At 45.3% G+C, this 14,395-nt stretch overlaps 2 protein-coding genes across 4 annotated transcripts in view; one reads left to right on the top strand and one right to left on the bottom strand.

Moving 5' to 3' along the window:
• The window catches only part of LOC122541926 (uncharacterized protein C10orf105-like), a 27,219-nt gene extending 21,484 nt beyond the window's left edge, over positions 1–5,735 (bottom strand). For 2 of the 3 annotated variants that reach the window (XR_006309711.1, XR_006309710.1), the window contains exon 1: positions 5,621–5,693. Coding sequence is in view for 1 of the 3 variants with exons in the window: in XM_043679157.1 (XP_043535092.1) it covers positions 5,621–5,631 (11 nt within the window). In the remaining 2 variants the exon portion in view is untranslated. Of the gene's footprint in view, positions 1–5,620 lie in introns of all 3 variants that reach the window. The other variant, XM_043679157.1, reaches the window with a different exon arrangement.
• The window catches only part of cdh23 (cadherin-related 23), a 799,974-nt gene that overhangs the window by 521,931 nt on the left and 263,648 nt on the right, over positions 1–14,395 (top strand). The gene's annotated exons all lie outside the window — the stretch shown is intronic.

Here is a 14,395-nt window from a genome sequence, read left to right as displayed (position 1 = left end):
TGTGTGAGTGTGTGTGTGTGTCTGTGTGTGTGAGAGAGTGTGTGTGTATGTGTATCTGTGTGTGCGAGAGAGTGTGTGTATGTCTGTGTGTGTGTCTGTGTGTGTGAGAGAGTGTGTGTGTATGTGTATCTGTGTGTGCGAGAGAGTGTGTGTATGTCTGTGTGTGTGTGTGTCTGTGTGTGTGAGAGAGTGTGTGTGTATGTGTATCTGTGTGTGCGAGAGAGAGTGTGTGTGTCTGTGTGTGAGAGACAGGCAAGTTTGGATGCCATAAAAACAAAGATCAGGAGATGAATGTTTACAGCCTGGAGTGTGTGTGTGTCAACCTTTCTCGTCTACAAAGGCTCTTTCTTAGCACACATTGGCTTTCCTGTTTCACACAGAGTGCTGCGTTTTCCACCCAGAGAGTTTTTCCACTGTCCAGTTGGGATCGCCCCCAAAATGATGCAACGTTGAAAGCCTTTTTCTGCAGCCTCTTTATTTCTATGAAAGGCTCCATTTAGGCTTGTGCTCCGTGAGTGGGAGTTACCCTGAATCTAACGAAGGTCTTGTTAACTTCCACTTATAGATGGAGAGCACTAGAAATCACTGTTGACCTTGTTTTGTTGTTAAGTTCAGCCTCAGCTAGGGGTGAAATTCTACAGCTGGCTGAGCTCGGAGAGGAGATGTTCACCCTTGGCTGGTTGTCATTGCAGCAGGAAACATCTTATTGGTAAAATGTTCACAGAAATCAAACAGATTGTCATAGCAGACCAATGGTTTAGAAACAAGAGCATGGTGCGCATCCCACAGCAGGAATAATTTCTGATTGTTATCTCCTTCTGGCAAAAATTAAGTCAAAACTGGAAATAGCGAAAACAAAATAGATATGCATCCATTTATATTTCAGTGAAGGATGAGAACATCAGAGAGGCTTTCACTCTTAAGGGCTGGAGCGTGTGTGACTACCTCAGTGATCAGAGCAGACCGAGGTCTCAAAATAAGGCGATGGAAGCAAGTGGAAGACTGTGGAAGAATATACACAACATGCTGCAAAGGCCACGTTAGCAAAATGGAAAAGGACATGAGGTGATGAGTCAATGACAGATGAAAGACTCACAGTGATGATAAGGGAAAGGGAGTCACAGCTCTAAGGGTGATATGGGATTGACCATGTGGAATGAGATCAGGAGAAATCTCCTCATCCAGAGGGTGGTGAGCCTGTGGAATACTGATGCAGTTGAGGCCAAAGACTTCATGTCTTCAGGAAGGAGTTGGATCTAGCACTTGGAGCTAAAGAGGGAACAGTTTATTGAGTTGGATGATCAGCCATGATCATAATGAATGGGGGAGCAAGCTCGGAGGGCTGAATGGCCTAATCCTGCTCTTAGCTTCTATAAAAGGCAATACATCTGAGTCTGATAAAACCTCAGAAAAAAGTAAAGAATGTGTGTGAGCAGGCAAAAGAGAAACATCTCATGATATGGGCAGTGAAGAATTGGAGCTGGAAATAAATAACACAATGGGATAAAGCACCAGAAGGTGAAATATTTGACAGACAGAAAGAAAGGGATAACAATAGATAGTGAGTGCACATGAGACAGAGGTGGCAAAATATCAGTTGAAAGGACAAGGAATACTGTCACAAAAAACTGGGACAGAATATGCAAGTGTTTAGGAAACGTTTGGGGTTTTGTTCTCCTGTGGTACTTATATCCTGCTGCGATTATAGAGAGTTTTGACAATTCATCATGTGCTTTTTACTCTGGGGATATTTCTTGTGGTCAACTAGGTTCTTACCAACCCCCCCATCACCTCTGTTCCCCCTCCCCTCTCCCAGTTTGCTCAGATCCACTTCCCTCCTCCATTCCTTGTTTATATTGTGAGGGACCCCACCAGTTTATTCTAAATGAGTTAAATGCATCTGCCAAAGTAACGTCAGACAGATGCATTCAACTAATCACTGGATATAATCCCACATGATGATTTCAAGCCCTACATTCCTGTACTGCAAGAGAACATTGAAGGAAATAACAGCCGAAAGAATAGAGCTTCAACACACTATTCAATTGAGAGTGTTTAATGTTGAAATCCTGACAAGCAATTACTGAATACAAGATGCTTAAGTGCTGCTTGCACTGTCTGTCCACATGGGAACAGTCTTGTAAGCTGTTCCACAACTGCTTTTGTGTACCTATTTGCCATTCCACAGCTAGAAGGGTCAATTAAAAGCAAAATAATGCAGATGCCGGAAATCGCAAACAAAGACAGAAAGTGCTGGAGAAACTCAGTAGGTCAGGCAGCAAAGAGTCATAGAGATGTACAGCACGGAAACAGACCCTTCGGTCCAACCCGTCCATGCTGACCAGATATCCTAACATAATCCAGTCCCACCTGCCAGCACCTGGCCCATATCCCTCCACACCCTTCCTATTCATATACCCATCCAAATGCCTCTTAAATGTTGTAATTGTACCAGCCTCCACCACTTCCTCTGGCAGCTCATTCCATACACGTACCACCCTCTGCATGAAAAAGTTGCCCCTTAGGACTCTTTTATATCTTTCCCCTCTCACCATAAATCTATGCCCTCTAGTTTTCTGGACTCCCCCACCCCAGGGAAAAGACTTGGTCTATTTACCCTATCCATGCCCCTCATGATTTTATAAACCTCTATAAGGCCACCCCTCAGCCTCCGATGCTCCAGGGAAAACAGCCCCAGCCTGTTCAGCCTCTCCCTGTCGCTCAAATCCTCCAACCCTGGCAACATCCTTGTAAATCTTTTCTGAACCCTTTCAAGTTTCACACCATCTTTCCGATAGGAAGAAGACCAGAATTGCACGCAGTATTCCAACAGTGGCCTAACCAATGTCCTATACAGCCGCAACATGACCTCCCAACTCCTGTACTCAATACTCTGACCAATAAAGGAAAGCATACCAAACTCTTTCTTCACTATCCTATCTACTTGCGTGCATTTGTGGCGAGAGAAACCGAGTTAACATTTCAAGTCAGGAATGATTTCAGAACTTCTTCAGGACAAACAGGTTCAATAGGAATTCACACAAACAAGTTGTTTTAAACACCTTCCTTGGCTGAAAGAAGATTTAGGGGAGTCCATATTCGCCATTTGCTGACACAGTCAGGGGTTGAGAGTGCAATTGTCAGAGAGGAATTGATGGATAAGGATTGCCCATATCCACTGAGCAGTTTTATCAGGCTGTGGTGTGTGCGTCATCATTCATTGATCTAAACTGATAGCACATACCTTCATATCCAAAATGATCCAAGTTTGAATCTTTTAAAAGCTTGTGTTATTTTGAATTCTCACCTTAGTGCAACTATAGTCTTTGCCCTCATCGGCCTGTTATCCTGAAGGTCTTGAAGGCAATGAGGTGGAACCTCTGCAGGAAGTTTCTCAGCTTCCCATGATAATCCCCGCAGGAGATTCGGAAGACCATCCCAGCCTTACCATGAGGAAGTCTCCGTCTGAGTCTGCTTGACTGATTACATTAAATGTCATCTGTGACTCGGTAATATTGTAGGTCAGGTGCTAGTGGGTTCAAGGTCTACTTGAGAGGCCTGGGCACAAAATCAGACTACTGCCAGACCCATGCAGTACTGAGGGGCAGCTGAAGGTGGCATTCTTCAGGATCAGCACGGTGGCTCAGTGGCTAGCACTGCTGCCTCACAGCGACGGGGCCCCAGGTTCAGTTCCACCCTCAGGTGACTGTCTGTGTGGAGTTTGCACGTTCTCCACATTCTCTCTGTGATTTCCTGCAGGTGTTCCAGCTCCCTGCCACCGTCCAACGATGTGTAGGTTAGATGGATTGGCCATGGGAAATGTGAGGATAGGGTGGATCTGACTGAGATGCTCTTTGGAGGGTCAGTATGGTCCAAATGGCATGCTTCCACACTGTAAGGATTCTACTCACTGATGTTAAACAGAGGCCATGTCAGCTGTCTCGAGTGGAATTAAAAGGGGGTAAGTTTTCCCCAGCCTTCTGACTAATAACCTGAAGGTATCGGATGTTTATTTTTTCTGGATAATAAAGATGTACAGGGATATGGAGATTAGCACTAGAGAATAGAACCAGTGCATGTTGGGCCAAATGGCCTCCTGCTGGACTGTGATAATTATCCCTGAGAGTGTCACTAAAACACAGAATCATAGATCCCTACAGCACGGAGTCAGGCCCTTTGGCCCAAACGGTCCATGCCGACCATAATGTCCATTAACGCTAACCCCATTTCCCTGCACTTGGCCCATATCCTTCTAATCCTTTCCTATCCATGTATTTGTCCAACTGCCTTTTAAATGTTGTGAATGTACCCGCCTCAACCACTTCCACTGGCAACTCATTCCATATGCGTACCACCCTCTGTGTAAAAACGTTGCCCCTCAGGTTCCCTTTTATTCTTTCCCCTCTGACCCCAAACTGATGCCCTCTAGTCCTCGATCCCCTAACCATGGGAAAAAAGACTGAGTGCATTTACCTTTCCACGCCTCTCATGGTCTTATATACTTCTATAAGATCCCTCCTTCAGGCTTCTACGCTGTAAAGAAAAAAGTCCTGGTTTGTCCAGCCTTCCCTCATAACTCAGACTGTTGAGTTCTGGCAACATCCTTGTAAATGTTTTCTGCACTCTTTCCAGTTTAACAACATTTTTCCTATAGCAAGGTGACTGAAACTGTACACAATGCTCCAAGTATGACCTCACCTACATCCTGTGCAACAGCGACACAACTTCCCAACCTCTATACTCAGTGCCCTGACTGATGAAGGCCAGTGTGCCAAAAGCCTTCTTCACTGTCCTGTCTACCTGGGACTCCACTTTCAGAGAATCGTGAACCCCTGAGCTCCAAGGTCCCTATGTTCCATTGCTTTCCTCAACGCGCTACGATTCACCATGAAACTTCTACCTCGATGTGACTTTCCAAAACGCGAGAACTCAAACTTATCTGTATTAAACTCCATTTGCCATTTCTTGGCCCACTTCCTCAGCTGATCAAGGTCCTGCTGCATGGTCTCATTATTGGACACTGGATGACTGTTCCTCTTTAAGTTATGTGTAAGGGTTACAGAGAAAAGGCAGGAGAATGGTACTAAGTCACATTGCTCATTTGGAGGGCTGGTGCAGACACAATGAGCCAAATTGCCTCCCCCTGCACCATAATGATTCCTCTTTGTTGAATATTTAGTGTGTAAGTTGGCGACCTGCTTTCACTTGTTACAACAGTGCCCATACTTCAGATGTGCTTAGTCAGCTGTAAAAGTACCTCATAGATGTAATAAGGGTTGTCAAAGTCACTAAATCAATGCACTCCCTTCCTTTTTCATTGTTTCCCTCCCATCTTCAAAACTTCACCTGCAATCTGCCCCGTTGGCTAACTTCCTGGCACAGCTGAAGAACTCTGTGCAACTTTCAGCTCCACAAAAAGCGAAGCAGAGCGAAAGGTATTGAGAAGCTAAGGTGACAAATTGGGCAGCGCAGGTCTTACAAAGTCAGTCACTTACTACGCTGCCAGTAATGAAAAGGAATTAATACAATAAAGAGGTCCCTTTCTGCTGTACACACAAACAGTGAGGTTCCACGCAGACTGGAAAAGTTAAGGAGAAAAGATCGGAATAGTAGCTTTTACCTGAACTGCATTCGGGTTGCTGGATGCTCTGCTCTGCTCTCTCTCTCTCCCACACACTCAGTCTCACTTGTCAACACCTCTCTCAGCAACAGACAGAGTTCTGCAACTTCTGTTTGAATGCACTTTGTAGGTCAGGAGACTGGTGGGGAGGAGTTGGAATAAAAGTTGCACCAGCTCCTTTGTAACTTGCTACCCAGCCCACATAAACGAAAGCTCCTCGCCCGACTGTGAACCCTTTCACCGCTGTCTATATTTTACACTTTGACAGTGAGTGATACTTTCTCAATCTCAGTGTCAGCATTATGAGTCGATTTCCCTCCCTGGTGCCTTGCAGAATGGAATGTTCCGGAGTTGCTCAGCTGTACAGCCACTGTCTGGGTGTCTGTAGCTGCTGCTGCTGCTGCTGCTGCTGGTCAGCTGGGTGTCAGGGTTGCCAAGCCTCCAGGACGGCCACGGAACATTCCAGAAGCAGAGATTAGTCTCCAAGCAGCAACCTAGAGGGAAGTCAAAAGGCCATTTGTCTTTTGAAAACATTTGTACATCTTGATCAGATCACAAGTCCTTTCAGCCCTCACGTCTATGCTCACTTTTCATAGAACAGTCCATTCACTCCCATTACCCCATTCTATCCCATGCTCCCAGAAGGTCATGCCATGCATGCCCTCCATCCAATTTCCTTTTAAAATCACAGATTATTCCCGACCCCTGCCCCACCCAGATTTCACAGGCACTGATGATGAAAATATTAGAAATTCATAGAAACATATAGTACAGAAAAGGCCCTTTGGCCCATTGAGTCCATACCATCCAAAGTATGCTACTATTTACACCAGTCCCACTTTCCCACACTAAGCCCATAATCTTGAATGTCATAACACTTCATGTCTTCACCCAAGTATTTTTTTAAAGATTGTGAGGTTTCCCACCTCAACTACCCTCCCTGGCAGTCCATTCCAGACCCAGACCACCCTCTGGGTGAAAAGTGTTTTCCTCAAATCTTCTCTAAACCTCCTGCCTTTCACTTTGAAGGTGTCTACCCACGTTATTAGCCCTCCAACTAAGGGGAACAGCAAGTTTCTATTCATTCTGTCCATAACCTTCATAATCTCTCACAGGTCCCCCCTTAGCCTTTTCAACCCTAGCAGGCAACATCCTGGTGAACCCCGTCTGTACACCTTCCAGTGGCCTCACATCCGTCCTGTCACTGGGGGAGAAGGCGATCTTCCCTCTAATCCGTATGAGGTTATATACATAGAATACATTCATAGAATCTTGACAGTGTGAAAGAAGGCCATTTGGCCCATTGAGTCCACACAGACCGACCAAACAGCAACCTACCTCCCTACTCTATCCTTGTAACCCTGTATTTCCCATGGCTAACCACCAAGCCCGCACATCCCTGGACACTATGGGCAATTTAACATGGCCAACCTACCTAACCTGCACATCTTTAGACTGTGGGAGGAAACGGGAGCACCCAGAGGAATCCCAAGCAGACACAAGGAGAATACATAAACTCCACACAGACAGTCACCGAAGGCTGGAATCGAACCCAGATCCCTCGCGCTGTGAGGCAGCAGTGCTAACCACTGAGCCACCCTATCAGAAACATCCCCCACTCCCCTCTCCCCTCACCGTATTTACTAAATACTTAAAGTGGCACTTCCTCCATTACAAATCAGTATTTTGTTGTAAAATGTTACACACAGAGCAAGGTGGATTTATTTATTTTTTAATTCTTGCACAGCGATGCTGTGATACACCCCTGAACGTTGTTTTTCCAACCACTACTAAGTCAGTCATGTTTTTAATTAAAAGAACAATTTACAAACACAGCCCATCAGGACAGTGCAAAGGCAGCAAAAGTCAAGGAAAGGTAAACAGAGAGGGGTGGGGGCGAGATTGAAATGGAGTGGGAGAGGATGAGGTGCAGGTCAAGAATCAAAAGCAGACCCTGATCCTAACCCTAAGCCTATCCCTAACCCTGAACCTATCACTAACCCTGACCTTAACCCTGACCCTATCCTTAACCCTAACTCTGACCCTAACCCTATCCCTAACTTTAAATCTATCCCTAACTCTGACCCTATCCCTAACCCTAACTCTGACACCTAACCCTATCCCTAACTCTAAACCTATCCCTACTCTGACCTTAACCCTAACCCTATCCTTAACCTTAACTCTGACCCTAACCCTATCCCTAACTTTAAATCTATCCCTAACCCTGATCCTATCCCTATCCCTATCCCTATCCCTATCCCTAACCCTAACTCTGACACTAACCCGATCCGTAACTTTAAATTTATCCCTAACCCTGGCCCTATCCCTCACCCTGACCTTAAACCTGAACCTATCCCTCACCCTAATCCTGACCCTGACCCTAACCTTAAACATCACCCTATCATTGTTTGCAATTCTAATGAAAGTTGTGGAATGTGACCTCAATGATTCTATTCAGATTGATCAGAATGGGATGTGCCCCCAAGAGATCTGTGAAACTCGAGCAGAAAGAGAATTTTGAGGTTCTCCATCAGAGTAAGCTGTTTGCTCTGATTTAGGACCATAAGACATAGGAGTGGAAGTAAGGCCATTCAGCCCATCGAGTCCACTCCACCATTCAATCATGGCTGATGAGTATTTCAACTCCACTTATCCGCACTCTCCCCATAGCCCTTAAGCAGAGAGGGGTGGGGGCTAGATTGAAATGGAGTTGGAGAGGATGAGGTGTAGGTCAAGAATCAAAAGCAGACCCTGACCCTAACCCTAACTCTGAGGCAATGTCAACTTCTTTCTACACTGGAGATAAAACTACCCCATTCCCATTTGACTTTCAAAACAGAGTGGATCATGGGCTAAATTTACCCGCTCCCCAACAATGCTGATTATGCCAGGTTTTCATGGAATGAAAACATCATTTAACTTATTTAGCCGCAGTAAATCTTCCAAAAGAAACATCCCTTAAAGGGATGAAAGGCTATAAAGATTTAAGTCTGGATTATTTGTTGGCCTGTTTACTTTTTAAACTGGGCAGAAAATCCAGCATTGGCTGAAGGTTCAATCAAGTGACGATGCCTACAACAAATTGCATTTATATAGCACATTTCATGTAGTAACATGTCCCAGGGTATTTCACAAAGCAGTGTCAGACATTTGACACTGATCCATGTAAGGAGACAATAGCAAAGGAACCAAAACCTAAATTGCTGGAAAAGCTCAGCAGGTCTGACAGCATCTGTGGAGAGAAATCAGAGTTAACATTTCAGGTCTGGTGAGGCTTCCTGAGAACTCAGTTTACAGCATCTGCAGTTCTTACAGTTTTTAATAGGAAAGAGGCAGTTCAGATACTGCCAGACCTGCTGCGTTTCTCCAGCAATTTATGCGTTTGTTTCAGGTGTTAAGCAGCATCTGAGGCTGAGAGACTAGGAGAGTGAATTTCAGATTGTTATTGGATCGTGAATGAACATTTCTAGATCCAGGGTTCCTGCATTATAACAACGCACAGTTCAGCATTCACTGCCTCTGGAGAATCATGATGTATGAGCTGCTGTCCTAAAACAGTAAGCTTTGCAACTGTACAATGTTCCATTCTGTTCCAATATGTATTACAGCCAATGAAGTGGGTGGTCATTTCTGTATAAGACCAAATGCAACCACCAGTTAGCACACAGCAAGCTCCCACAGACATCAGTGTGGCAACGAGCAGGTAAATCTGTTTTTTCTGATGTTGAGAGGGAAGTATATACACCAAGAAGGAATCCCCCCCACCCATTTTGACAAATGCCACTGAATTGTTGACATTGCACTGAAAGGGCAGACGTGGTCACACCTACAGGACGATATCTCTGGCAGTGCAGGGCTGCACTGGACTGGCCCACCTGGATTTCTTCAGCTGGATTGGGAAATGAACCTGAGGACCTCTAAGGCCAGGCCCAAGCCACAGCTGACACAAGATACCACCCTTCCTTTTGCTATCATTAACACTTTTAATCAGGCAACTCCCGCCCAGGATATGTTCCTTTCAACAGCATAAGATTTATACAACTGAGCAAGAATCCACTGTCCAGTTCTCAGGTTGCTCCAAACCTCTTTAATGTTTGCACAGGAAACCTTGGTTCTTTAAGGAGTGTCAGAGCCAGACATGGTGCAAGCAAGCTGGCAAGGCTTCAGTCCCATTGCCCGTACCTTGTCAGCTCAGATCACTCAGAAAGAGATAATATACCTCCAGCTGAGAGGATGACAGAACGCTGTAATGAAACATTGCTCTGAGTTTGGAATACGGGTCTCGGCTGAGTACTCCCATTGACAGCTTTGATCATAAAGATGTGTGGGATTTCCACTCAAATTGGATTTTATTCACCCCCCCACGCAGTCTCTGTTTCTCCCCCACCCCTCGCAAAGGTGACGTTCCCCTGGGTGCTGACACTGAAAAGGAGCCACTTTTCACATGAGAACATGAAGCACTTCATTATAAACATTAACATTCCCTGAGATTCTAAAAACCAGTCAAATATCAGTTAGTCTCGAGCACCCAAAGCTAATTCTGGGTTCCAAACTGATTTATATAAGCCACCGTTCCAAACTTCTATATCTCTGTCTGCTTGAACTGTCTGGCATCTCAGATTATGAATATTGATGAATATTAATGTGTGTTGAAAAATGGGGTGCTGGAAAAACACAGCAGGCCAGACATCATCCGAGGAGCAGGAGAATCGACGTTTCGGGCATTGGCCCTTCATTCCTGAAGAAGGACTTATGCCCGGAACGTCGATTCTCCTGCTCCTCGGATGCTGCCTGGCCTGCTGCGTTTTTCCAGCACACATTTTTCAACTCTGGTCTCCAGCATCTGCAGTCCTCGCTTTCTCATAGTAATGTGTGTTCCCAGAATTTTGTCAGATGCAAATCTATTCATTCCAAGTCATTTCAAACCCAGCGCCCTTACGTATATTTAAGCCTGAGATAGATTCTTGATCATTAGGGAACTCGAGTAATGAGGAACGAGCAGGAAAGTGAACATGAGTATCCAATCAGCAATAATTTTATTGAGTGGTGGAGCAGGTTGGAGGACCAAATGACCTACTCCTATTCCTAATGGTCTCAAACCCAGAAAGCAAATCTGCACTATCAAATCTACACGGATTCTGTAGCTTTATGAACATGTACAGTCTAATAGAGTGAAGGACTTACTAAAGGAAGCCTCAACTCCTACCTCTTGCATGTGAAGTTATTTTAATCAGCTTCACTTTAGCCCTTGGTATTTCAGATTAAACAATTTGAAGCAATTCATATAATATGGCCCATAGAGTCTGACCTTGTACTCCAAAGAACTAGATCCACCCACTACCGCCCCCCCACCCCCCCCCCTCCCCCCACCCCCACCCGGCCACCATATTCCCAATAACTCTGTATTTCCCATGGCTAACCCACCTCACCTGCCCATCTCTGGACACAATGGGCAATTTAGCATGGCCAATTCACCCAAACCTGCACATCTTTGGACTGCGGGAAGAAACCCACACAGACCTGGAGAATGTGAAAACTCAACACAGACGGTTGCCCAAGGTTGGAATTGCACCCGGCTGCGTGAGGCAGCAGTGCTAACCACTGTCTCGTTTCTATCTGGCGGGCGGGAGATGTATATTGATGCGGTGAGATTAAGTAATGGCGAGATGTTAATGCTGCAAACAAGTGTCTCGCCACCTAACTTCATGAGAATCTCGTCTCGCCATTCAAACACCCAGTTAGAAAACAGAATATTTTACTTTTGACATCGAGAATCTCCTTCCTGCCACCCTCCCAATATTCCCAATGTTCCTACCGCGGCCCACATCGCTCAGTGCCTGGGAAAGGTCCACCCACACTGTTCACAGCTGCAGTGTGGAATGTTTGAAACAATTTCCTGGTTCAAACCAGCTTGTAAAAAATGCCACGAATGGAGTATAGTTAAATACAATATACATGTATGATTTAATTCCAGCTATCAATAGCAGTGCAGTGGTCTCCAAGAATGATTGATGGGTGACTTGGCCCTAGTTCCTCTAGACCTGGACAGGACAATGGGCAGCACGGTCCACCACTGGCCTGGTCCATCACAGTCACTTTCGCTCCAGCCCAGGTGGTGTCCTGCTCTTGAACATCCTCCTCAAATGGACATCGCCTGGTCAGCTTTGGTCAGCCCCCATCTTCTTTTCGCATCTGGTGGTGTCCATTCCATTCTGCCAGGGTGTGCGGCTGGTATCTCTACCTTTGCAGAATTGGTGGCATGACTACAGGCAGCTATAGGTTATAGCCAGAGAGTCTGAGTAATTTTGCTTGTGTAGGAATTGGAAGCTGACCTGTTAGGGACTCTCTTATGGTGCACTGGTAGTGTCCTTACCCCTGGACTGGGAGGCCTGGGTTCAAGTCCCATCTGCTGCAGGGATATGTAATGATGTCTCTGAACAGGTTGATTAGGAAAATAGACTTAAACATTTTTGAAAATCGCTGTGTTGCTGGGCATTTCACTGAAACTGGAACTGAGGCAGAGTGTGTATGAGAGTGAACAATGGGATAAAGCCACAAATTAGTATATTTAAATCAACCTGTTCAGAGACCTCTGGGACTTGAACCCTGTAGTATGGAGGGAGGCACTCTAGCGCTACCACTAACACCGAAGAGTTATAGTGTACGGATGGGGCTATTTGATCCATTGTGGGAAAAGGTTTTAATTGCAATTAGAGACCAAAACAACTGCAGATGTTGGAATCCAACGTAGACAGGCAGGAGGCTGGAGAAGGGTTACACCTGAAACGTCGACTTCTCCACCTCCTGATTCTGCCTGGCCTGCTGTGTCCTTAATCACAACTAAGCGGAATGTAACAGGCTGTGGTGTTGATAATCTGACCTGAGCATGTTAAAGGTATCTGGGAATTCTCTAATGGTGATTGGCTGCAGACATGTACCTTGTGGATCCCAGAAGATCCCTGTTGGAGATCCACGTTCCTCAGGGGTGTGTCACAGTTTGTCCAAACAGATTAATTAAAATAAGAAGGATCAGATTCCTTCACTTTGTCCCTGGTGGGCACTGTTTGTGAAAGAGGGTCTTGTGAGGCATAGTGGTGACCCTATCTCTAAGCTAGGAGATCCTGGTTCAAGTCCCACCTGCCCCACATGTGTGTTATAGCTTGTCCAAACAGATTGATCCAAATAACTATTCTAAAGCAGTGAAGTTGTCATTTCTGCAAATTTGCATCTTAATTGATCTTTTGTCAGTGTATATCAGACCTCGATTAAAATAACACACATCCATGGACATCTTTCTATCTAGGAGGAAGTGAGGATTGCAGATGCTGGGGAACAGAGTCAAAGAGTATGGCACTGGAACACACAGCAGGTCAGGAAGGAGACTGAGGGATAAATAGGAGGGTTGGAGTAGGGCTGAGTGGAAGGTAGCTAGGAAGGCGGTAGGTAGATGGAGGTGGAGGGTGGAGTGGATAGGTGGGAAGGAAATGGACAGGTAGAACAATTCAAGAGGGCGGTGCCGAGTTGGAGGGTTGGATCTGGGATGCTATCTGCCCATTTATAATAATGCAAATACCAGACCCTGTGATTTCCAAATTTGAATGTAAATGAGCAGAAATGGGGTCCAAATGAGAATCATTTCCACTGCAGACAGGTCATGCAGAGGCTCCGTGCGGTTTTGGAATGACCGAGCTGTTCCACAGGCAAAGGAAAAGACCTCTTGCAAAATTGGAGTGTCTCTTACACTCCACAATCACTCAGCTGTGGACACCCTGATTCCTGTAAACAGCCTCGAATCATCAAGAGGCCCACTCCTTCGTTTTTGTCCTTCATGAAATTATTGCGTGCCTTTTTCATTGCGTTTCCTTTCTATTCCCAGGAGCTAAGGCAGCTTTCATTATATTTATGCCTGAATTCTCTTGCTTGCCCACTCTCAACAGAGCTCCGAAAAGGAAATGCTTATTTGTGCAGATCAAACCTAACATCAGAGCAACCAAATTGCTGAGCGCCCACAGCTTAAGATGGATGCAAATTTGTAGAAATGCAGATTTTAATTTTCTCCCCACCAGCCCCCCCACCCCAGCACACCCAGGTTTTCCTGGCTCTTACCTGTGCAACCTGAGAAGTCAAAAACATTCAACACTCCTGCCCCAAATCGATCTGCAGCTCTCTGCAGAGATTCCTTGTGGCTACATTGCTATTTTGATTATCCATTAATAAAACATTAAGAACCAGAAAAGTGATAAACTTCCACGGAAGTTAAATTGCTATTTAACTGACATTCGGTTATGTGTACTACATTGCTGAAGGAGAATATAAACTCACATGGTAAATGAAACATCACATCATTAAGATGTATTCTGGCTGTTTCACTCATGCGCTCAGAATCTCATTAGTCCATCATACGTTTTGTGTTTTCTGTTGTTTTTAATAATCCTGCATCAGGTTTTGACTAAACCAGTGTGCTAGAGTAACCTTGTATTCCTTGTGTACAAAGAGAAAGTGTGTGTTGACCTGCTGCATGGGAAACTTGAGACAACAGCTTTGTCTGTCGGTCAATGGACACCCGTTTCAAAAGCCCAACTTGAAGAGAAATGTAGCTGAAAATGTGTTGCTGGAAAAGCGCAGCAGGTCAGGCAGCATCCAAGGAGCAGGAGAATCGACGTTTCAGGCATGAGTCCAGGACAGAACCCCACTGGTCCTACCACTCCACTAACCTCCATATACATCATATCATCCGTCGTCATTTCCGCTACCTCCAAACGGACCCCACCACCA

Source organism: Chiloscyllium plagiosum, chromosome 38 (assembly GCF_004010195.1).
Source record: "Chiloscyllium plagiosum isolate BGI_BamShark_2017 chromosome 38, ASM401019v2, whole genome shotgun sequence".
In the NCBI taxonomy this organism is placed as follows: domain Eukaryota; kingdom Metazoa; phylum Chordata; class Chondrichthyes; order Orectolobiformes; family Hemiscylliidae; genus Chiloscyllium; species Chiloscyllium plagiosum.
Note: the sequence above shows the minus strand (reverse complement) of the source record. Positions and strands in the feature narration are given on the sequence as shown.